Consider the following 24,447-nt stretch of genomic DNA (forward strand, 5'->3'; position numbering starts at 1 on the left):
ATTTCTGTACCTAAAAATGATTTTTGGAAAAAATCATGAGCAAACTATCAAGTACCTGTAGTTCAAATTGACCTGCTTTCTACTGAATTGGCGGAAATTTATCTTTTTCATGAGAGGTGGATCGACTGTTTTTGAGACACAACTAATTGGTGAATTATACATAAAATATGGTATAATATTTTCTAAAAATTATGCGGTACAATTTTGAAACAAATACATGATAGGTTCTTCACAAAAAACTCATTTTGGGCACTCAACAAATAGAAAATGATTCTTTATGCAATGAAAATGAAATCCCCCAAATCAACATTGTTTGTAATCCCAAGATACACACACGTGCACAATATTGATTCATTTTAACAAACTATAGGTGGATAATATGTTGAATGTTTGCCCTGAATAAGAGGATAAAAAGTATAAGAAAAACAAAAGAAAAAATATTACACAACCTTAATTCTGATTGGTGGAATCAGCTATGACATGGATCGATGACATGGCGGAGATTTGTCCATCCATACAGCCATCCACCCATCCATCCAACCCACTGCAACCCCTCCCTGATCCAGATCCTACCTTAGCCTCCTCTTCTCTCCCCGATCTAGATCCAACCGACCTCTCCCCCTCCCCGCTGCCTCCCATCCACACGCCGCATCGCCAAAGCCCTCCTCCAAATCCCTCAACACGCTGGACAATGTGCTGCCGGCCCCAAGAAGGCCGCCAAGCTGCTCTCCATGGTGCCCGCCGTCGCCGTCGCCCGCTCCCCCAAAGCCCGCATCGCCGGCTTCGTCACCAGATTCCTGTAGCACCCCACCAGTCGTCGCCTTGCCCGAAGAGCTCACACGCCCCCCCTCCGCTCCCGGCATCGTCGTCCCTATAGAGAAGTGGATCCTCCCGCCGCAACATCCCGCCCGATTCCGGTGTCCTTCGGCGGCGCCCAACACACCACCGTGACCCCCTCCCCGCCATCTTCCTCCCTTGCACAAGCCGCTTGAATCCTCCCACAGGTATGTTGTCTAGTAGATAAGTGAATCGATGGGCGTGGATGTGTGTGTGTGTGTCTGTGTGTGTGTGTTTGTGTGTGTGTGTGACATCGAGGTTTCCTGTAGGTCGGCAGTGGCTGGGCTGGAGACACTGCTTCCCCTGCACACTGCGGTGGCGTCAGTGCACCTCATGTCCTGCATCACCATCGACTCCACCTGCTGGTGCTCCATCTCCCAAGGTACTAAACCCACGCGGCTACCCCCCCCCCCCTTTCAGTTTTTCTGCTTACCCACGCTTACATTAGCTGGATGTGTCAGTCTCAAATTAACTTATCCACTAAAAGCAACCCCATAAAATCTTGGAGTTTTGACACTTACAACTAAGTACAAATGTCGGTGTGTGGTATTGCGTTGTGATGTGGAATAGACGTGGGTGTTATGAATATTGGTTATTGTTGACATGCAAACCTGCACACAAGAGAGTGAATCCTATTGATACTCATGGATTATGAGTTTCAATATGGAATGTTGTGTTACTGTGGAGGGATTCAGTGATCAACATGCATAATAGTTAAATATATGGTGGTGAGAAGTATTGTTCAATCTTGGTCGATACTGGATCGCCTAGTTTATAAACCTTTATATCTGTGAGTGATATAATGATCCGTTACACTACAATGATATGATTCTAGAACACCTTGAGGCTAGCTGTTCGTTAGTGCCTGCTGGTCGTTACTATCACTCTTTTTACCCGTTGGTTAGTACCTGTTGGTTGTTACTATTGCTGAAAGTTAGTGTTTAACATCTATCGCTTTAGCGCCAAGCGACTAAACAATGTTTTGTTTCTAGTCAGTTATGATGATTCGCCCGCTTGTATCCATTGTCCTGAACTATCCGTGTATTAGTTCATTTTTGGTTAATTTTATAGTATGTAGGACCATGTGTTTTTTGGTTAATTTTACTGTGTTGGATTTGGAAGCGCAGGCGACCTCATGGACAGCAGCGACGATGACGATGATGAGTAGGATGACCAGGACATGTGCGACCCCACCCCTGAGCCCAACGAGCTCGACAAGGACATACTCGAGTCCGACCTCGAGCTCGACAAGGAGGGTGTCGTCCAACCCGACCATGATGACACACCACACAAGGTCCCTGCTCTGCTCTGCCTGCCTCATTTAATGCCTCACCACCACAGTAGATGTTCTTTTTTTCTTCTGTAATTTACCATCAATGATCTGTTGTGGCCTAATTTCTATGAACTAGTATGATTCGTTCGCATAGTTGGCCAGCTCCACACTAGTTAGTGCTCCTATTCTTGCCCCCGTGGTGGGTGGGATCACAGGGACTGACAAGATGCAGGGAATGTGCCAACTTCTTTTGGCACAATCTTGCTACCTTGCCATAGATGCCTACACTGCTACCTTATAGCCCAGGATTTTGCTGCTTTCTTCTATAATTTTTCACCCTCCACTGCCCTGTTCTAGTCTAGCTCTTTTATTATCACCTTACAACCAAGGACGTTCCTTTTTCCATCTTCAATAATTCGTCAAGCTCATTGCCTTGTTAGTGTTCTAGGATAGTTGTTCCTATAATCATGATACCTTGCTCTAGATTGTTGTTACTTTACAACCTAGGACTTTGTTGTTTTCTTCTGTAATTTATCACATTTCATTGCCCTGTTCTAGTCTAGCTCTATTATTATCAAGGATGTTCTATTTCCTTCTATGATTTGTCAAGCTTCACTGCATTGTTCTAGTCTGGTTCTTCATAATCCACTTACCAGCTTGCTCCAGCAATTACTTGTTCAATACAGCAGTCCCTCTCTGCTCTTAACACATCACTTGATTGGAGTGAACTGAATTGTGACAACCTTGCTTGGTAGATGGGACACTCTTCCTTGAGGTGACCGAGGAGAGCCGTGACGCCTCCCAGGAAGCAAAGGGCCACGCAATGGAAGCAATGTCAGAAGGTAGTGCCCTTTGCATTGTTTTCTACCCCTGTGCTAGCTTGCATCAGCTCTCTGTTCCTTTGTTTTCTAATCTGAAGGTGTTACTACTTGGCAGGGAAACTGGAAGAGGCCGTTGAGCATCTCACCAAGGCTATACTGCTGAATCCAACCTCGACAATCATGTACGGTACCAGAGGTATAAATGATGCGACTGCCGCTTATGCATTCTTTCCTCTTGTTGCTGTACAGAAACATTCCTTGTGTCAGTTGAATCCACTATCAGCAAGCATTCATGTATGAATTACATTTACTTACTACCCATGTGACTAGCAGCACCTGACTGGGTTGTGGAATCCTTGTGTTTTGTGCAGCATCTGTGTTTGTGAAAATGAAGAAGCTTGTTGCTGCCATCCGTGATGTGAACGCTGCTCTAGAAGTGATGATTATTTCCCCCTTCTGTCCCTTGACATTCTATCTTGATTCTGAGATGCTAATGAGGGGTGGCGGTTCTTTATTCTAGATTTTGTATGTTCTATTTTGATTTTGCATCGAAGGGGAGCCTTGGCGCAGTGGTAAAGCTGCTGCCTTGTGACCATGAGGTCATGGGTTCAAGTCCTGGAAACAGCCTCTTACAGAAATGTAGGGAAAGGCTGCGTACTATAGACCCAAAGTGGTCGGACCCTTCCCTGGACCCTGCGCAAGCGGGAGCTATATGCACCAGGTTGCCCTATTTTGATTTTGCATCCCTATCAATGACTCAAACATGTTGCTTTACCTACATATCCGAGGATATTAAACCACTACCATCTTATTGAATTATTTTCTGTGCTCAGTTATATCTACAACCATTCTGGTATTGTTAGTTATGGGTTATTTGATTCTATTCATATAGCTAATCTGCTGATATTGTGCATAAAATTCCAGGATCTTTATGTGTACGTTCTGGCTGTAGTGTGCTCTCATGTTGTACATGCCCTTATGTTTAGTAAGATTAAATTTCTACTCTTAATGATGAATGATTGAGTTTTAAAATTTGAACACATACTTTCTGGTCCTTTAGTGTTTAAAACTGGTAATTATGATGCATTGGTCCATATGGCCTTGTTTTTTATGCATATGAAGTAGTTGTTAGGCCTTGATCTCAACCTCTCAAGTTTATGTTCCCTGGTGTGTAGGTAACTTGTCATTTTTATTGGCAAGCCTGTAATGAATTTATTAGAATCTTGCTCCTATTGCTGTGTACAGTATGTAGCAAACAGGTCTATATTAGGAATTATAATGTAGAAGTATAGAAATGATAAATTCAAGCTTCTGCTATATAAATTTGGCTTTTGGCAGGTAATCCTTTTCCGACCGGCACTATGGAGAGGACCCTGAAGCCTGGTGTGTTCCTCAAATCGGGCCACTTGAAGCTTTCAAAGGGCACCATGGTGCGTTGCAATGTCATGGACCACTCGAGGAGGAGAAAGTATCTAGTCTAGTTACTACACTTGTAGAGCTTGTGGCTGTGATTACCATTGTATCCAAGTTATATGATGTAACAGACTTATTTTGGCTATTATTTGAAGTATTATGTGTGATTTCTATCTGTTCTGATTTGAATATTGGTTATTTATTTACTGGTCAATTGAAAACATGGACCCACATATTAGGGGAGCGACTACAATAGAAAAAGGTCCACAGGTGCAAAAATAGAAAAAACAAGTCTGGGCCTTCTGATCCTGGATGAACGGTCCAGATTCTAGTGGACGGATCTGAGCGCATAGGTACTTGGTTCTTTGCAGAAAACTCCCTTGCTTCTACTCGTTTTGCAGTAACGTGGTTGGGCCTTCTCTTCTTCCTAAGAACACAGCAACGCGAACCCCAATCCCCAACGCGTAGCCGCCAGCTCCAGCTTGGCGACGGTGGCAGCGGGCCAGATCCGGTGTCTAGCTGGGCGATTGCGCCCGGTGGAGGTCCAGATCCATCCACGACCGTCTTGTTGCCGGCGTTCTGGCTGCCCCGGCGGACCTCCTCTGTCCGAAGCTGAGACCTTGTGCGGGCAAGTTCTCCAAGGTCCTCTGCTGCGACCTCCATAGAAAACTCTCATTCCATTCTTTCTCCTACCCCAATGAGCCCATTCTCCACACGTCGCCTGCACCCCCGCATCTAACTCCACCATCTGGGAACGTCGTAGAAGAAATCTCCAGTCTTCATGTATGCTTGTCTGAAAGGTTGATACACTAATTTTCATACTTGATTCTGTAGCATTTATTTAGGAAATCACTGTTGTTCAACTTTTACTGCAAACTGTGCATGCCATCTACTCCTCGCAAACAAGAACATAATACTATGGACAAAATTTTACACTGTAAAGGGAATTGTGCTTGGAGTTCAGACTGAAAGTGCGAAGTATTCTGTAACGAGACTTGTGCTTGGAGTTCAGTCTGTAAGTAATCTATGGAGTAAAATTTCATACTTTCAGACTTGTGCTTTGACGGTCTGGAAGTACTTCTGCTTGTACCAAACTTCATACTTTCAGACCAACAGTCTGAAAGATAACATTCGCAAAGATGACAATCTAAAATTACTTGTGCTTGTACCAAAATTCAAACTTTCAGACTTGTGCTTGGACAGCCTGAAAGTGCCAAATTTTACACTAACTTGGACAATGTGAAAGTCTGAAAGTACCGAATACTTGTGCTTCAACATGTCATCTACGACATACATATTATTAGTACTTCAAACTTCTTCGGCGTAAAGAGTACTCGCAGTACATAATATTATTTAGAAATCATTTTGGTTCAACTCTTACTGCAAACTTCAAGCACAATTCTGTAGCATATCAACTTTATTTAGGAGGACATGATATTTTGACATATATATCTGAAAGTGCTCTTGCTTTAAAATAGTGCTTGGAGCATATGTTGTATCCTCTATGATAAGATTAAAAAATTCTGGATCTTTGGAAATGATATGAATGGCAATCATATGAACATTTTGTGAAGGTATATATTTTAATCGTGAGTAACAGTATCTTGGAAGCTTACAGAGATTTTTATGTTTTGAGGTGATTAAGAAGTCAGATATTTGGATTTGGAGTGAAATGCAATTTCTGCTCTGCATATGATGGATAGATCAAAGCTCGTCGACTAGTACTACGTTCGTCCTCCGCTGTTTTGTTGCTGCATCTCGAACTGAAAATGGAAGGAAGTGGTGGGACGTCGCCTTTAGGAGAGCCCACCGTTCCAGTAATCCCAAACTATGTACCAACACTGTCAGGTGAGAAGGCACAGTCTAAAAAAGCAGTAATATCGTGTCATTACCTAACTTTTTCGTTAATCCCTTCTTTGATGTTTTTTTGCTGAATATCTGTTTGCAGTTGTGGAATCGGCCAATAGTGTCCAAAATCAAGATTTCAGTGATGCTACCTCACAATGTTTTCGAGTCGACGAGTCGACGGGTCGCTCGGGGGGAGCGACTCTAGACTAGTCGTGACTAGTCTAGACTCACGGTCGACGAGTCGACATGGCGACGAGTCGACATGAGTTAAGCAGTAGGTACTAGGTAGTAGGGCATTAGGTACATTAAGTAAATGCAACCAGATTCAAATGCAAGGAAATAAGTTCAACACTTCAAGTCTTCAACACCAAAACATGAATGGCAGATTAAAATGCAAGGAAATAAGTTCAACACTTCAAATCTTCAAGCAATCAAGCCTCAAGCTCCATGTCTTGAAGCTGAAAATCAGTGTCTTCATCATCTGGTGATTCAGCATCGTCTTCATCACTGCTCTCCATGTCTTTGTCATATTCTGCCGCTTCTAATTCAGCCCTCAACTCTTCATCATGCACAACCAGCCTTGTTCTTGCGTTGTTCCGAGTGTAGGTGATATAAGGGCCTATGGGTCGTGCAATAGGCTCGCTAGGATCACCACGAGCTCTCCTAGGATAGTTGCGGCCTGCTAGAGAAGTTGATGCACCCATGGCTTCATCAACCTGAGACCAAAGTAGTGGTGTTTCACCGTCCATGACTTGAGCTTGATCTTCATGTACCATTTCAGCATTGATATCAACCCATTCATTATCCCATTCAAATTCTTCTAGGACAAGTGGACTAGATTTCTTTGCTTTAGAGCCTTGCTCACGCAGATTCTGAAACCTAGCTTCCATTTTCCGGTTGTACGAGACATATGATAGCTTGTTCAATCTCTTGTACTCTAGACGGTTTCTCCCTTTGGTGTGGATCTGCAAGCACACAAATATGTGAGAAGCTGCTGCAATTAGCCTATCAAACCAGCCAGATGCTGCTGCTACTTACATGAGCAAATACACTCCAATTGCGCTCGCAGCCAGATGCTGAACAACATAGACTAATGATTCGCTTTGCAAGAGTTTGGAGGTCAAAAGCAAGGCCACCATAAGCATTCCACCAAAGAACTACAAAACCAAGAAGTCCCACATTAAAGAGAAGGCCACAATAACCAGCAATTAGTGGAGTAACTGAGCTGAACAAGAAGACACAAGCTGCCATAAAATTTATACTTACGTGGTCCAGAGGTGTTTCTTCATCCTAATTAGTGCACATACTCACAATTGTAAACCCCCCAGCAAGGTGTTTCTTCATCCTACAAGGTCCAGAGGTAATTTGCTTGCCGCACAAATTACATTGCAGCAACAATCTCTTGTTAAGATCTGGCCAGAATGCATATTTCCATGCTGGATCCTTGCTCTTTGTTGGCCTCCTCTTAGGATCTTTGAATGGGTCATAGTGCTCATCAGCTTCTTCTGCAGCTTGAGCTGATCGAACAACTTGGGATATCTCTGGCTGGGAGGACATGGTGCTTGCTGTGAATCTATGATAGAAGGAAAGATAACTCCACTTAGTTGTTTTTCTCACCAAATCAAGCCCTAAGCTAACTAGCAGAAACAGTACTTACCAGGGGAGGAGTGGAGGAGCACAAGAGCAGCAGCATTAACCGGGGAGGAGTAGAGGAGCGCAACAACAGCAGCATCAACCAGGGGAGGAGTGGAGGAGCACAGCAGCAGCAACAACCAAAGGAGGAAGGGGAGGAGCACAGGGAAGGAGTGAAGGCAGCCGCCAGGGAAAGGGTTAGGTCAGGGTGAGGGGGGATGGATCGATCTATATATTTCCAGTGCTGGGATGGGCTGATGGGCCAAAAAACTGTTGGGGGCCCAAAATAACTGAGTCGTTCGACTCACTTATGGCGACTAGTCGTGACTAGTCGAGACTAGTCGCTCGAGTCGCTCGACTCATGCGAGGAGTCGAGTCGCCAGCCCGAGGCGCTCCTGCTCTTGCGACTCGACGACTAGTCGCGACTAGTCGCTCGACTCGAAAACAGAGCTACCTCATTTGCAGAAATAAATTCCCCAATGCTTCTCATTCATGGTGCGAGTACACCAAAAAGGAAACAAGCCTTCTCTCAAGAGGTACCAATGCCGGTCACAGCTTGTTATACCCACTAAATAAGCATTGCATTTGTCACTTGCCTCCATCAACAGAGGTAGATGAAAGTTATGTGAGAGCATATCATCATGTGAAACAAATTGCGCAACTGAAGAATCTTCATCTTTTCAAAAGAAAAATAACCATTTTGTGGTTCACTTGTTATAGGTAATATTGTTCTTCTCGAACTTATGACTGCTCGTGAGTGATTAAACTGTCCAGTGGCTTTCTCTGTCCAGCATAGACGCATTTAGGTTGCGTTTTGCAATGAATTTGTCTCTAATTTTCCTTCCATGTGGTTTCTGCAGCAAACAATCAAATGGTATTGTTGATGCATATTCATTTCATTAGATAACGATGATTAAAAAAATTAAGTACGAACGCATGACACTTGCATGGACCTGTGCTAACTGAATCTCGTTTGTTAGGTCTGACTTCTCCCAGCACAAGAAGATCGATAAGCAAGAGGCACTAGTACTGGAGGCAAAAGGCTGTAGCTTTTCTGTTGTGTACCAAACAGAGCAAACTTGATGCAAATTCTGATGGCAAGCTTGTTCAGCAGACAGCGGTGCTTACTTTAGTCCTGCATACTCTGTGTTGTCTGTGATGTACCAAAAATGGTCCTCTCATGTTATGTAACACTTTATATGTATGTGTGTCGTCTCTGTTATGTTCTGTTCTGTCTGGGATAGTGCAATTTAAAATGTATGCGTAGTTATGGTTTAAAGTGGATGGATTAATTTTCTCATGTCTCAAAAATTTGTGATGTTCTCATACATTTTAGTGACGAACATGCTTGGATTTCTTGCATGATTCTGAATGTAGCAGAAGCTACTAATGAAATCAAATATATATATATATATATATATATATATATATATATATATATATATATATATATCAAATTTCATACAGTACATATGCAATATTTTCTGGACCCGGTACAGATTTGAGAAATTGTCTTATTTATGAGGGACAGAATGTTTGATATATCAGAAATTTGGGGTGGTTATTGCAAAAGTTACCTTCCATATGTAAATACTAGTAGGGGGGTTTGAAGAAATGTACACTTACAACCCTCCCACTCAATCTGTACCAATCATCTTCGATCCGATGGCCATGGTTCGTTTTTCTATTCTTTCACCGTACACCCGTTTTCTATTGTAGTCGCTCCCACATATTAGAACCTAACAATAGGGACCCATTTGAGTACTGGACCCATCTAAAAAAAACTAAACCGTTGAGCCAGAAAGACCTCAGCACAAAAACAAAAAGGCTGAAATATTGGGTCAGGCCCATATAGCCGACCAGAATGACAACAAAAATGATAATTAAAAAGGCTGAATTAATGGGCTCGACCAATATAGACACCGAATTGGACCGGGCTGATAATTATTAACGACCTTTTCATTTGGTCGCAATTTTTCCACGTCAGCTAGCCACGTCGGATCCAACGTGGCCTGGGCAAACAGCTAGCGACCAAAACAGAAGGTCGTAGGATCAGTGACCTTTTGTTTTGGTCGTTGCTTTCAACGACCTTATCACAAAGATGGTCGTTAATTTCCATTAAAGACGGTCAGCTTTTGACCATGTATTTTTGGTCACAAAAAGGTCGCAAATGGAAAACAATGACCATTCAGCGACAAATAGTGATGGTCGCAAGTTGACATATTTCTTGTAGTGACGCTAAATGTTCGATGACGATATAGCATTATATGAGTTATGTGATTTGGTGACCGAATGTTATTCCGAGTCCCAGACGAGATCACGGACTTGACGAGGAGTCTCAAAATGGTTGAGAGGTAAAGATTGATATACATGACGATGGTATTCGGACACCGGAAGTGTTTCGGGGGGTACCGGATACTTATAGAGTCACCGGGAGGGGTTCCGGGCACCCCCGACAAAAGATATGGGCCTTATGGGCCAAGAGGGGAAACACACCAGCCACAAGGGGCTGGTGCGCCTCCCATATGTGCCGGCCTAAGGAGGAGAAGGAAAGGGGAGAAGGGAAAGGAAAGAGTGGATTAGGATTGCCACTTCCTTCCCTCTCCCCCCTCTTTCCTTCCCCCTTGGGGGAACATGGCAGGAGGGAGGCGCAGGGCAAGGCAGGGCCCCTAGGGGGCCGACGGCCAGCCCTAGGGCGCGCCCTGGTCTCTCCCCTTCTCCTCCCACCTATATATATATGTGGGAGGGGCGCGCCTAGCACAACCCCAGATCAATTGTTAGCCGTGTGCGGCGCCCCCCTCCACCGTTTACACCCCGGTCATATTTTTATAGTGCTTAGGCGAAGCCCTGCGGAGATCACTTCACCATCACCGTCACCACGCCGTCGTGCTGACGAAACTCATCTACTACCTCGACGTCTTGCTGGATCAAGAAGGCGAAGGACGTCACCGAGCTGAACGTGTGCATAATGCGGAGGTGTCGTGCATTTGATACTTGATTGGTTGAAGCGCGAAGAAGTTTGACTACATTAACCGCGTTGTGAAACGCTTTCACTTACGGTCTACGAGGGTACGTAGACACACTCTCCCCCTTGTTGCTATGCATCTCCATGGATAGATCATTGCGTGTGCGTATAATTTTGTTTTTGTTTTCCATGCAACGATTCCCAACAATGCATCCACGACGGCGGTCGAGCGAACTCTAAAGGCGGGGGTTATAAGGTGAACCCCAAATCCTCTTCTTTTCTTAAACTTCATGCATTTTGGTTCTGATTTGGGGATTTGGTTTTGTAGGGTTTTAAAATAATTGGGGATAGATGTTCTAGGGTTTGGATTACGGTCGAAATTGAGGGAAAGGGCGTTTTACTTAATCATAGATTCCACTCCTTCTAATTGGTTAATGGGATTTAATCAGTGCTAACTACTAACAAAAAACTAGACGTGGAAACGTGGCATAGTTAAACTAACAGAGCATGTTAATGATCATAGATCTCTAACTAGCACTGATCTAGTAGCAATATAGACCTTAACTGAAACCTCTTAACCCTAGACATTAAACATTCACTTTAATGGAGGACAACTTAACCTTAATCATGAATCGGTAGACTTAATACTTTGGTCATTAGCACATAACCAAGATCAACACCTTAAACAGATCATCTTTAGGGGTCTAATCTAGGATTAATTAGTTCAAGATACCATTGTTAGGAATGATCCATTAGGATTGACGTGATTGGATCTGAAGCCTAAGAACAATTAGATCACCTAAAACATAATGAATAGATAGGTACATTATGATCTTACCAGCAATGGAAGCAGCCATAGGTGTAGTCGATGCGAAGTGTCGTGTCTTCTTGATGCAGGCGTGATGCAGGCTGAGGGTAGACAGTTGCAGCGGGTTGAGGCGTCCCTCTGGGCACCACATGCACTACCCTAGAACAGAGGCAGAGCTTGGAGATGATCTTCCCATCGTGCAGCGGTCCTCCAGATCAGTTAGAGTTTTAGGGATGTGGGAAGAAGGAGTAAACCATACTTGAATTAGTAAGATCGTAGGTGCCGGTTGATCCCCCATCTAATATGTGTGCGCTGGCGAAAGGGGACCAAAATCTTAGTTGGTTAGGGTCGCCCACCGAATCAAGGTGCAATAGTTGAGATTAGGGTAACATATGTTGGTGTGCGACCTCTCTCCTCAACGTTATCTTTACTTTTGAGTTTTGAGATTGCTTAATCAGTCGACTGAGTCCCGGTCGATGCTATATTCGGGAGATCTTACGTGGAGATCCATGTAAATTATTCTTCTATTTTTTTGTTTCTTTCACTTAACTAAGACTTGGCTAAGTATCGATGGACTGAAATCTAGCCACACCCTTTCAATTTATCTATTCAGCCTATTGGGCCTTAGATTAATATACCAATAAAAACCCGACTGCTGCGAACCAACCTGTTGGATGGTTAGAGGGACTGTGGTATCCCCAGCCCATCAGGGTTTAAATCTTGGTGCTCGCATTTATTCCACGATTTCCGGCGATGCGCATTCAGTGGGAGGAGACGTTCCTGTAGACGACGAGGTGCCTACGGTGACTTCGTAAATTTCAAGATGCTATGGCGGCTCAGTCTTTCGGAGGTGCTCATAGGGGTAAGGTGTCACTACTAGGAAAAGGACTATAGATGAAATTGACACTAATGGCGCACCAGACATGTGGTGCGCCATTACTATATACTAATGGCGCACTATGTGTTGGTACGCCATTAGTGTCCAAATACTAATGGCGCACCACATCGCGGGTGCGCCATTAGTAATTTTTTTTGTCAAAACTACTAATGGCGCACCGTGGGAGTGGTGCGCCATTACTAGTTGAACTAGTAATGGCGCACCATGCCACGGTGCGCCATTAGTAACTTGGCACCACTTCCACCGAATGCACCCCCCCCGGATCGCCTTTTCAGTTTAAAAAAAAAGAAAATGATGAAAATGTCAAAAAAATAAAAGAAAATAAGTTTCCCATGTGATATGTGGTCTAGTTGTTGGGAAAATTTGCAAATATGAATTTCGACTTCATTTGCAAAATCTCTCGAGAATTTGTAAAAATGGGCATAACTTTTGCATACTAACGGATGAAAAAGTTTTTTATATGAAAAATCATCTACTCGAAAAGTTACATCCGAATTTAACCGGGGAAACCCCGTTAAACATTTTCAAAATCCTCAAAAACCTAACAGAAAAAAGATACGGGGCTTTTAAGATCTGGAGAGGCAAAAAAATTCAAAAAAATAATTCAAACTCACTAATGGCGCACCTGCCCATGGTGCGCCATTAGTATCTTCCCGCCTTCAAATTTTAAAATAAGTCAAAAAAATAAAAAAAAAGTTACTAATGGCGCACCTGCCCATGGTGCGCCATTAGTATCTTCCCGCCTTCAAAATTCAAAATAAGTCAAAAAAACAAAAAAAGTTACTAATGGCGTACCGGCCCATGGTGCGCCATTAGTATCTTCCCGCGTTCAAAATTCAAAATAAGTCAAAAAAATAAAAAAAAGTTAGTAATGGCGCACCTGCCCACGGTGCGCCATTACTATGTCGTATATATGGCTGGGCGCACCTCCTCCACTCCATCTCCTCCTCTCCTCTCCTCCACTCCTTCTCCTCCTCTCCGGCGACCTCCTCCTCCTCTTCGGCGACCTCCTCCTCCTCTCCGGCAACCTCCTCCTCCTCTCCGGCGACCTCCTCCTCCTCTCCGGCGACCTCCTCCTCTCCGGGAACCTCCTCGTCCCTCCTCTCCTCCCCTCCCCTCCCCTCACGGTTTCTCCTCCCTCCTCTCCGGTGAGCTCCTCCTCCCTCCTCTCCTCCCATTCCCTCATGGTTTCTCCTTCCTCCTCTCCGATGCTTCGGTGAACTCCTCTCTGGCGACCTCCTCCTCTCCGGCGATGTAGGCGAGCGCCTCTTCGGTGACCTCCTCCTCCTCCTCTCTGGCGAACTCCTCTCCGGCAAAAGAACACAGCAAAAGAACGTACAAGATCCAAAAACAGAAACAAAATTTGAAATAATATCGTGCCAAAAAACGAGCAAAAAAAACTAGCAAAAAATGGGCAAAAAAATCACGATCCAGATCCAAATTCAAAATTCAAAAATAGCAATGGCGCACGGTGGGGGTTAGACGGTGCGCCACTACTATTTTCCCGCCTTCAAAATTCAAAAATACTAATGGCGCACCGTGGCCTATACTAATGGCGCATCAGTGGCCTATACTAATGGCGCACTATGGTCTATACTAATGGCGCACCAGTGGTGCGCCATTAGTATACCAGATACTAATGGCGCATCAGTGGTGCGCCATTAGTAAAAATTACTAATGGCGTGCTAGTAATGGCGCATCAGTGATGCGCCATTAGTAGGCAAAACTGGTACGCCATTAGTAGGCCTTTTCCTAGTAGTGTGTGCGTGTGTGCGTTCATAGGTGTAAGTGTACGCGCGTGTATATGAGGGCTTGTGTCTGTACTGATGTTAAAAAAAATACCCGACCCCTTGCATGAAGAGTTCGCTATCTCAAAAATCAATCAGCAACAAAACCATTTTTAGTAGGTGCCGTGCGCGGTTGCAAGCGGCTCCACGATGACCAGGATCGACTCTCGTCTCACTTTATTAGGTGCGGCCTATGGCACGGGATGTAGCAGACTACTCACCTTGGTCGACTTTAACCCAGGACCAGGATGGACGCCGCCTACTCGTCGCCGATGCACATCGTCCTCTTCCCGTGGCTTGCGTTCGGTCACATGGTCCCCTTCCTCGAGCTTGCGGAGCGCCTGGCGGCCCGCGGTCACCGCGTCTCCTTCGTCTCAACGCCGCGCAATATCAGCCGCCTCCCGCCCGTCGTGGACGTCCACCTGGTGGCCCTACCGCTCCCCCACGTAGACGGCCTCCCGGAGGGAGCCGAAGCCACCACCGACCTCCCGCCCGGCAAGGCCCAGCTCCTGCAGAAGGCCGCCGACGGCCTCGCCGGGCCATTCGGCGCCTTTCTAGACGACGGCAAGAAGCCGGACTGGCTCATCGTCGACACCTTCCACTACCTAGCCGCCGCCGCCGCCGCCCGCCGGGGCGTGCCGTCCGTGATGTTCCCCATTTTCTCCTCCGCGTCGAGCGCCCTATGGGGCGTGCCGCGCGTGTCGACGGCCGTTGACCCTAAGGTGGGGGCGTCGCTAGCGCAGCGCTTCTTGCTAACCCACCAGAGCTGCAAGATGGTGGCAAAACGGTGCTGCGTGGAGTTCGATCCCGACGGCGTGCCTCTCCTGCCCGCCATCTTCGGCAAGCCGTTCGCCCCTCTCGGCCTGCTGCCGCCGCCTCTGAGGTCCAACGGAGGCGACGACACGCTCGTGTCGTGGCTCGACCGGCAGCCGGCGAAGTCCGTCCTCTACGTCGCGCTGGGAAGCGAAGCGCCGCTGAGCACGGAGCTAGTGCACGAGCTAGCCAGCGGCCTGGAGCTCGCCGGGACGTCGTTCCTCTGGGCCCTGAGGAAGCCCAGCGGCGTCCCCGACGACGCCGTCCTTCCTCCGGGCTTCCAGGACCGCACCAAGCACCGCGGGCTCGTGGCGATGGGGATGGTCCCGCAGACCAGGGTGCTGGCGCACGACTCCGTCGGCGCGTTCCTGACGCACTGCGGGTGGAGCTCGGTCATCGAGGCGATGCAGTATGGACGCCCCCTTGTCATGCTGCCATTCTTCGGAGACCAAGGACCGATTGCTCGGCTCATGGAGGGGAGGAAGGTTGGATTGCCGGTGCCAAGGAACGGAAAGGATGGATCGTCTTTTGAGCGGGAAGGCGTCGGGTCTGCGGTCCGGGCCGTCATGGTGGAGGAAGAAGGTAGATGTGCCTTTGCCGCCAATGCCAGGAAGTTGCAACAGGTTGTCGCCGACACTGCAAGCCATGAGCGCTGCATTGATGGCTTCCTTCAGCAATTACGATTCTACAAAGAGTAGTGACGGCGCGTTCTTTTCTGATAGCCGGCCCTATTCAAGAAGGGTACTACCGGGTCATATAACAACAAAATAAAATGTGCTGTATCACCGTATCGTTATCCTATGATTTTCACTTGATCATTCATGTCAATATTTAGTTATTAAAGTAAAATATTTAATAAAGTAACAATATTTAGTTATTAAATAAAAACAATTACTCCCTCCGTTCCATAATGTAAGACGTTTTTTGACATCTGACATTATGGGAGGAGGGAGTAGCACTACAGGAAAATTCGGTTTTCCCGTGTGTTAGCCTATAAGCCGTGCACTATTTTTCGGGCACCCGGCTTATGCACCTCGAAGCCGAGTCTGGGAAACAAAACACCCGGCAAACAGGAAGAACTCGGCTTATGGTCACCTATAAGCCGAGTGCTGCAAAAAAAACTCTCGGCTTATACGAAGCACACGGTATCTACTCGAAAAAGCACCCGGCCTACAACACACGCTCGGCAAAGACAGAGTGCCACGTGTCCGCAACGGACGTGGCTGACGGCGCCGTCACGGAGCATCATGTAAGCCGTGTGTCCGACGCAGGCACTCGGCTAACAGGACATATAAGCCGTGTGCCCCAGCAAGCACTCGGCTTACAGGACATATAAGCCGTGCGCCCCGCCTAAGCACTCGGCTTATAGGATATATAAGCCGTGAGCCCGATGAAAGCACTAGGCTTACATATTTGCGGATTTTTTTTCAACCCATAACATTTATGCAAAATTGATTTAAGATGGTTTTCATTGCATTTATATTTACTACTTAATTAGTATTATTATTCTCCCCTAGTAGTTTTCATGGGTCTTATTTGTAAAACACTAAATTTAACGCCACTTTAATATTTATATGACTTTCGACCCCTAGCGTGACCATATTATGATGACATGCAAAAGCAACTACTGAAACTTCACTCTACGCTGAGTGCTTTGCTCTTCATCTAGAGCCAAAACACGGGCACTCGGTAACCTGAAGTAAGGCATGGAGCCAAGGTAATTTTGCCCCCCTCCCTAGTGGCCGGGCCCGCCCCTCCCTCGTCTGCAAAAGGCCTACGGATGTCGCAAAGACATCACATAGGACTTTACATGCCGCTTCTGGGCATGATTTCATGTGCCGCCTTGCAGATCTGCAATTTCCAGCGTCGAAACCCTAGCAGTGGAATAAATGTCTCAAATATTCTAGGAGGGTCTGAAAATTGCGGGGGCCTGACACATGTCATTCGATTGCCTCCTTTGAGAGCACGATAAGTTTCGATGCCAATGGAGCAACATGGCCCACATTTCCTTCACAAATCGGACTCGTTCCCTCTCGGTACCTAGAGACTACAGCGGAGACGGTGTAGTTTACGAGTAGCCGGAGGTGATCCCTACTCGAAACATGCCCAAACTTTTACCACACCCTACAGGGGCCATGTTATGACACCGTGCCAGCTCCCGAGGATTTCCGGCATCGTACGAGTTTTCGAGGATTTAAACGGTTGGATCAGGCATGGCGACGAGGTAATTTTGCCCCCCCCCGGTGGCTGGGCCAGCCCCTCCCTCGTCTGCAAGAGGCCTACGCATGTCGCAAAGACACCACATACGACTTTACATGCCGCTTCTGGGCATGATTTCATGTGCCACCTTGCAGATATGCAATTTCCGGCCCCGAAACCCTAGTTGTGCAATAAATGTCTCAAATATTCCAGGCGGGTCCGAAAAATGCGGGGGCCTGACATGTGTCATTCGATGGCCTCCTTTGATAGCATGACAAGTTTCGAGGCCAACAAAGCAACATGGCCCACACTTCCTTCGCAAACCCGACTCGTTCCCTCTCTGTACCCAGAGACTACATCGGAGATGGTGTAGTTTACAAGCGGTCGCAGGTGACCCCTACTCGAAACGCTCCCAAACTTTTATCACACCCTACAGGGGCCATGTTATGACACTGGGCCAGCTCTCGAGGATTTCCGGCATCATACGATTTTCCAAGGATTTAAACGGTTGGATGAGGCATGGCCCCGAGGTAATTTTGCCCTCCCCGGTGGCTGAGCCTGCCCCTCCCTTGTCTGCAAAAGGCCTACGCATGTTGCAAAGACATCACATAGGAGTTTACATGTCGCTTCTGGGCATGATTTCATGTGCCGCCTTGTAGATCTGCAATTTCCGTCGCCGAAACCCTAGCAGTGGAATAAATGTCTCAAATATTCTAGGCGGGTCCAAAAAATGCGGGGGCCTGACACATGTCATTCGATCGCCTTCTTTGAGAGCACGATAAGTTTCGATGCCAATGGAGCAACATGGCCCACACTTCCTTCACAAATCGGACTCGTTCCCTCTCGGTACCTAGAGACTACAGCGGAGATGGTGTAGTTTACGAGCAGTCGGAGGTGATCCCTACTCGAAACACGCCCAAACTTTTACCACACCCTACAGGGGCCATGTTATGACACCGTGCCAGCTCCCGAGGATTTCCGGCATCGTACGAGTTTTCGAGGATTTAAACGGGTGGATCAGGCATGGTGACGAGGTAACTTTGCCCCCCCGGTGGCTGGGCCAGCCCCTCCCTCGTCTGCAAGAGGCCTACGCATGTCGCAAAGACATCACATAGGACTTTACATGCCGCTTCTGGGCATGATTTCATGTGCCACCTTGCAGATCTACAATTTCCGGCCCCGAAACCCTAGCTGTGCAATAAATGTCTCAAATATTTCAGGCGGGTCCGAAAAATGCGGGGGCCTGACACGTGTCATTCGATGGCCTCCTTTGATAGCATGAGAAGTTTCGAGGCCAACAGAGCAACATGGCCCACACTTCCTTCACAAACCTGACTCGTTCCCTCTCTGTACCCAGAGACTACATCGGAGATGGTGTAGTTTACAAGTGGTCGCAGGTGAGCCCTAGTCGAAACGCTCCCAAACTTTTACCACACCCTACAGGGGCCATGTTATGACACCGTGCCAGCTCTCGAGGATTTCCAGCATCATACGATTTTTCAAGGATTTAAATGGTTGGATGAGGCATGGCCCCGAGGTAATTCTGCCCTCCCCGGTGGCTGAGCCTGCCCCTCCCTCGTCTGCAAAAGGCCTACGCATGTTGCAAAGACATTACATAGGAGTTTACATGTCGCTTCTGGGCATGATTTCATGTGCCGCCATGTAGATCTGCAATTTCCGGCGCCGAAACCCTAGCAGAGGAATAAATGTCTCAAATATTCTAGGCGAGTCCGAAAAATGCGGGGGCCTGACATATGTCATTCGATCGCCTTCTTTGAGAGCACAATAAGTTTCGATGCCAATGGAGCAACATGGCCCGCACTTCCTTCACAAACCCGACTCGTTCCCTCTCGGTACTGAGAGACTACAGCGGAGATGGTGTAGATTACGAGCAGCCGCAGGTGAGGCCTGCTCCAAACACGCCCAATCTTTTACCAGAATATTGGCGCGATATTTTAAAGAATGGAAATAATGAATAAGGGGAGAGGGTATCATTTATAAGAACAATTAAATAAAAATATAATAAAAAGTATTATAAAAATAAAAATATAATGAAAATAAAAAATAAAAATACAATAAAAATATCAAAATAAAAATATAATAAGTATCATAAAGATACAATAAAATGAAAACACATAAATTATTAAAAGTAAAACTAATAAACTTTTTTTATTAAAATAATTTTTTTATAAACCGTGTATTTTTTTTTGACACTAGGCTTATCGTGCTGCACCAGGCTTATAGTGAGCGCGGGACTTGGCCAAAATAGACGCGCGCATAGCTTATTTTGGCCCAATTATCGACCCTCTCCCCACTGTCTCTCCCAGCGCCTCCCCTGTCTTTCCCCGTGCCTCCCCTGTCTCTTCCCCGCGTCGCCGCTCACCCTCCACCCACCATCCGCCTCGCCCCCACCCCCGGCGCCGGCGCACAGATCCCCCCCCCCCCCCCCCCCCCCCCCCCCCGCGCCCCTCACCAAGCATGGGGAGCCCTGAGCTGGCCGTCCCATCGGCGCCGCAGCCCATCCCCGTTCGCTAGGGTTGAGGCTCTCCGGCCATATCCGCCGCCCGCCCTCCCTCCGCCAACGCACAGGTCTCTCTCTCTCTCTCTCTCTCTCTCTCTCTCTCTCTCTCTCTCTTTGACAGGTCTTGGTTCACCGCTGCTCTGTTGGCTGCTCCAAGTCCGGCTGACAGGTCCGGCTGCTCCTCATCTCCGCCTCGCCAGCCGGCAGCGCAGCCCCCGCCGCCTCCTCCCCCACTCTCCCGTCAGCATGGTCCACGGCTCCCGGATCTGAAGCAGCCGCACCGTGCTGCCGCGGTGCACAGCAGCAGGTTCCCAAGACAACCCTCGCCGTCCCTCTGACTGTCTCTCTCTCTGTGTGACTGAACCCAACACAACCCTCATTCGCAGGTCGCAGCTAGCTAGGCATCAGCGGCACCGGTCACCGGCGGCAGCGTACATCACCGGCTGCAGCGTACATCACCGCGCGCGGCAACGGACGCAGTACACACTCATCCCCTTTTTTTAACTTCTCAATTTCATACAGTCTTGCAGGTCAGGATGTCAATGGACAGCTCGCTGGGCATTGTGGGACTTGCCCGCTCTGACCACCACTTATGTGGGATTATGTCATAGTCCAGTTAACTTTTTTGTGGCGTATGTAGTGTTCACATAGTACCACGTATTCACAGAGCAAACTGACACGAATATACTACTTACAATATAGTGCCATTAGTATGGGCCTAATTAGTAACACCTCTGATTATTCAGTACAGAGCAAACATAGTACAGGAAATTGGCAACTCTAAATCTCTAGATTCAACATTTATCTACAACTTAGATTATCAAAGCTGAACCCAATGGACATGATTATGGCTATCAAGATGTAATGGAGAGTGACCAATCTGCATCAATGAGGTGTTTGAAGTCTGAACCTTTCATCTACCTAGAAGGGAATGGCATGCAATGAGGTGTCCGAAGTCTGAACCTTGCTCCATATCATTTAGTTCTCAGGTTACTGCAACCTGAATCTGCATCAGTCCTCACCGTCTACTACTCCGACGACGTACGACATCCACCGGTCCCATCTTCCAAGTCCCATAGGCTGCATCGCAGCAGAGGGGGAGAGGCATATGAGCGCTAGAGGAGCAGAGCAGAGGTACCGTGAAGTCGTTGCCGAAGGCCTCATCTGAATTAGCTCCGGCGACGACGACGTCGGCTTTGACGTCAGGCGCAACTGGGACGGCAGATCTTGTCTCACCGGCTTTTCTGGGCTGTCCATTTGTGCCATTTATTTTTGCTGGACGTCCACCAAGGCCATTTGATCTTTTTTTGCTGGGTGGCACATGTGGGACTAGTGGGACCCAACGCCACTTACATCCTGACTTGCAAGAATGCCAGTAGTCGCGGCTGTTCTTCTCTTAGTTTATAATGCTGCATAATACACAAGTTTTAACACATCTATCAACTAAGCCAAGTTTTAACCTTTGAGAGAAACTATCAAAGGACCATTGGGATTTCAGGATAAGAAATGAGCAAGTAGCCTTGTACAAACGAAAAACAAGTTCCAACAGCACTTCTAAATTTGATTCGTGTTGCTGCAGCCACTCAACCCAAAGACCAATCCACAAGGGAAAGTTTTTTTTGCAGCTAGCTAGGCCTTTAATTTGTGGCTACCAGCAACCAAGATTTATCTATCACATCACATTTGATTCATTGGTCCCTGCCTGGATATGTAAGATTCTTGGAGCAGTATAGAACTAAAGGGATGCACAAATGGGCAACCTTCAAAGCCTGTACAGAAGTTCAGTGACATGAATATTCCTCTATGCATGATTTTATAATTTGCTATATGCGTTTGAGATTAGGCTTTTGTATTTTCTTTTGAGAAAAAAGGGAAAAGCTAAGTAGCTAATAAATGGTATATTAGAAAGGAGTGGCCAGAGCACATATTTGTTATTGTTATGGAAATACAAGTTTTGCCACTGTAAATACAAAAGGAGTGGGCAGAGCACCTATTCTGCATGTGAATTATGTTTAGTCCCAGTTTGCAAGTTTTGCATGTGGATTATGTTTGATCCCAATTTTCACTTTATTGCAGGACATGCATTAGTTTGACGTCGAGACCGTTGTCGCGGAGCTTCTTGCTGGACGGAAGACCGGCACCGAACACGCTTCGAGGGTAAGAATCATTCGCCTCGTAGGATTTATGTATATGTAAATCATGTAGCTAGCTAGTCGCGTACCTATGCGTCTCCCGTTCGAAAGAGTTACATTATTTATAAATATGCAATCTTTGTATATTTATAATAGTAACTCTTTCGAATTGTCCAGCGTTTTCCACGGACAGCCCGAGGATGTGTAGGCTGGCTTCATTTTTATGCTCTACTCCGATCCGATACAGGATTTCGGCAGCGTCTTCCCATTGTTCTCTGAATGCACATTCTCTCGGCTTGTTGCTGAGACGTGTATTTGGAGAACAACGGGGAGGTGCTGCCGAAATTCTGTGTGGATCGGAGTAGTGCATGAAAACGAAGCCACCTACACATCCTCGGGTGGGATTAGGACCTATCCTTACCTATTAGATAGTTTGAGTTCATGCCGTAAAACATGAATAATTGTAATTAATTGAACTAATACTGGATGAAACTACTGTGTGGTAGGTGGATCTTCACCTGGCCAAGCAAGTCCAGTGACACCCACTACGGTTCATGTCGCTTCGACCTCCCCGCAACAATGATCACTAGTCGTCCATGTTTGTCCATTGTTGATGCTTGCGTCTTCTCGTTGCTTGTGCTTCTCAACTTAAAACTTGTGCATTGTTGATGGTAGAGTCCACAAGCGTCGATGCTTATATTGTACATACTTCCTAGCTTCTATTTGAGCCTTATATGTTGATGCTTGTTAACTCTTTTTCCTTATCCATCTTTTCAACTTATCTTTAGAAACTCATGCGTGTGATAATGGACTTATAGGTTTGCATTGTGGATGGCGTTGACGGTGGGCATATATGCTGCGGTGGAGCTCATTGGTTCATGCTTGGTGTGAACTTGGAACTCATGATCCTTTAATTTGTGAACCTCTGGTTGCATATGTATGTATGTTGTTGTGAACCTTCGTTGGATATGTATGCACTGTGTGGACCTGAAACTTACGGTCCTTTCGTTTGTGATCTTTTGTTGCATACGTATGCATATGTGGACTCTGCACTCATGTACGGCTGGATATATGTATTACTTGATATATGTTTGTTGGTCATGGTCATGTACTGCTGGATACATATATTTGTTGGATATATGTGCTGCTGGATAGATGTACTACTATATATATGTTGTTGCTGCTCCCTGAAGTGATATATGTGCTGCTGGATAGATGTACTAGTGTATATATGTTGTTGCTGCTCCCTGAAGCGCCTGTATATATGTTATATGGACTATAAGCCGTGTAGCCCAGCACCTGGCACCCGGCTTATAGCCTATAAGCCGTGTAGCCCAGCACCTGGCACACGGCTTATAAGCCATATGGCTGTGGCCAACACATAAGCCGTGTATCCCAGCACCTAGCACCCGGTTTATACACCATCTGGACACATGAGCAGGCTATATAAACCGTGTACCTCAGTTAACCGGCACCCGGCTTATATATGTATATAAAAACCGTGCTGTTGTCTGCGGAACTCGGCTTATATAGTAACCGTGCGGTTTGCGGTTGCACCCGGCTTATATATAAACCGTGTGTTCGCGGTCGCACCCGGCTTATATATAGACCGTGCGTCCGCGGTTGCACCCGGCTTATATATAAACCGTACGTACTGAGGTGCACTCGGTTTATGTTTAAAACGTACCCTGACGACGGCACTCGACTTATATAGACGGTGACACGTGGCCGTTAACATCAGGCTACCGTCATGTTACTTTATTAAACCGAGAGCCCTGTGAAAATACTCGGTTTATGCATAAGCCGGGCTTTTTCGGTCCGGCTCTCGGCTTATATGGTATAAGCTGATCGACTGTAAACCGAGTGCTATAAGTCGGGAATTTTACTCGGCTTATATATAAACCGAGTTTAAATCGATGTAAGCCGAGTGTATTAGGTACACGGCTTATAAGTTTTTCCCTGTAGTGTAGTTATTAAAGGAAAAAATATTTATTTTTAATCTATTATTATTTGGTGCATTTTTAATGATTTTTGAGACTTTTCATTATCAAAGTAATAATATCTATTTTGATGTTTTTTAGTATTTTGATGCTTTTTTATTTTTTGAAAGATTTATTTTTAGACAACAAATATTTATTTTGAATCTATAATTATTATTGGATTATTTTTATTTATTTTTATGCCTTTTTAAATTGTTTTTGTATCTTTTTTATTATTTTCTGACACTGGCCTATTTGGCCTAGCCCAACATTGCGCGGACGCTTCCCAGGCAAAACCAAAGGGCCCACGTCCAACTCGCCCCACTAACCCACTCGAGTCATTCCCCTTCGAAGACGCCTCCCTACTCTCGATCCCCTTTTCTGCCGACGGTGGTTGCCAACCGATTCCGGCCATTTCCGGGGGCCTCACGTACACATATGTGCCTCACCCTCTCAATGTCGAGTGAAACTGGTCCATTTGGATTTGCTTTTGATACGAGGTGTTATCCGTATTCCCAACG

At 46.2% G+C, this 24,447-nt stretch overlaps 1 protein-coding gene and 3 long non-coding RNA genes across 5 annotated transcripts; 3 read left to right on the plus strand and 1 right to left on the minus strand.

Annotated features, from left to right (window-relative positions):
- The first annotated feature begins 536 nt into the window (after positions 1–536).
- On the plus strand, positions 537–9,124 carry LOC123156245 (uncharacterized). Of its 2 annotated transcripts, XR_006477927.1 has the most exons (8): positions 537–1,004; positions 1,107–1,219; positions 1,965–2,131; positions 2,866–2,952; positions 3,047–3,127; positions 3,303–5,144; positions 5,990–6,192; positions 6,293–6,501. It is a non-coding gene; the product is annotated as an uncharacterized lncRNA (long non-coding RNA). The 2 variants fall into 2 exon arrangements; XR_006477928.1 differs by lacking the exon at positions 6,293–6,501 and adding an exon at positions 8,805–9,124 and having other exon boundaries at positions 3,303–6,192.
- LOC123156246 (uncharacterized) lies at positions 7,177–8,811 on the minus strand. The gene is made up of 3 exons (XR_006477929.1): positions 7,850–8,811; positions 7,459–7,765; positions 7,177–7,349 (listed from the first exon to the last, which is right to left on the minus strand). It is a non-coding gene; the product is annotated as an uncharacterized lncRNA (long non-coding RNA).
- A 5,352-nt stretch (positions 9,125–14,476) lies between the features above and the next one.
- Positions 14,477–15,913, plus strand: LOC123160031 (putative UDP-rhamnose:rhamnosyltransferase 1). The gene has a single exon (XM_044577851.1). It carries the CDS (start codon positions 14,531–14,533, stop codon positions 15,791–15,793), a length of 1,263 nt encoding a protein of 420 aa, XP_044433786.1. The 5' UTR covers positions 14,477–14,530; the 3' UTR covers positions 15,794–15,913.
- Positions 15,914–19,740: 3,827 nt separating this feature from the next.
- LOC123161604 (uncharacterized) lies at positions 19,741–23,101 on the plus strand. Its single transcript, XR_006480756.1, has 4 exons — positions 19,741–20,122; positions 20,202–20,294; positions 21,892–21,972; positions 22,766–23,101. It is a non-coding gene; the product is annotated as an uncharacterized lncRNA (long non-coding RNA).
- The last annotated feature ends 1,346 nt before the right edge of the window (positions 23,102–24,447 follow it).

The sequence above is a fragment of the Triticum aestivum genome, chromosome 7B (genome assembly GCF_018294505.1).
Source record: "Triticum aestivum cultivar Chinese Spring chromosome 7B, IWGSC CS RefSeq v2.1, whole genome shotgun sequence".
Classification (NCBI taxonomy): domain Eukaryota; kingdom Viridiplantae; phylum Streptophyta; class Magnoliopsida; order Poales; family Poaceae; genus Triticum; species Triticum aestivum.

Bases quoted from the DNA above. Each gene is read 5' to 3' on its own strand.
- LOC123160031 (XM_044577851.1), top strand. From the start codon at position 14,531: ATGGACGCCGCCTACTCGTCGCCGATGCACATCGTCCTCTTCCCGTGG.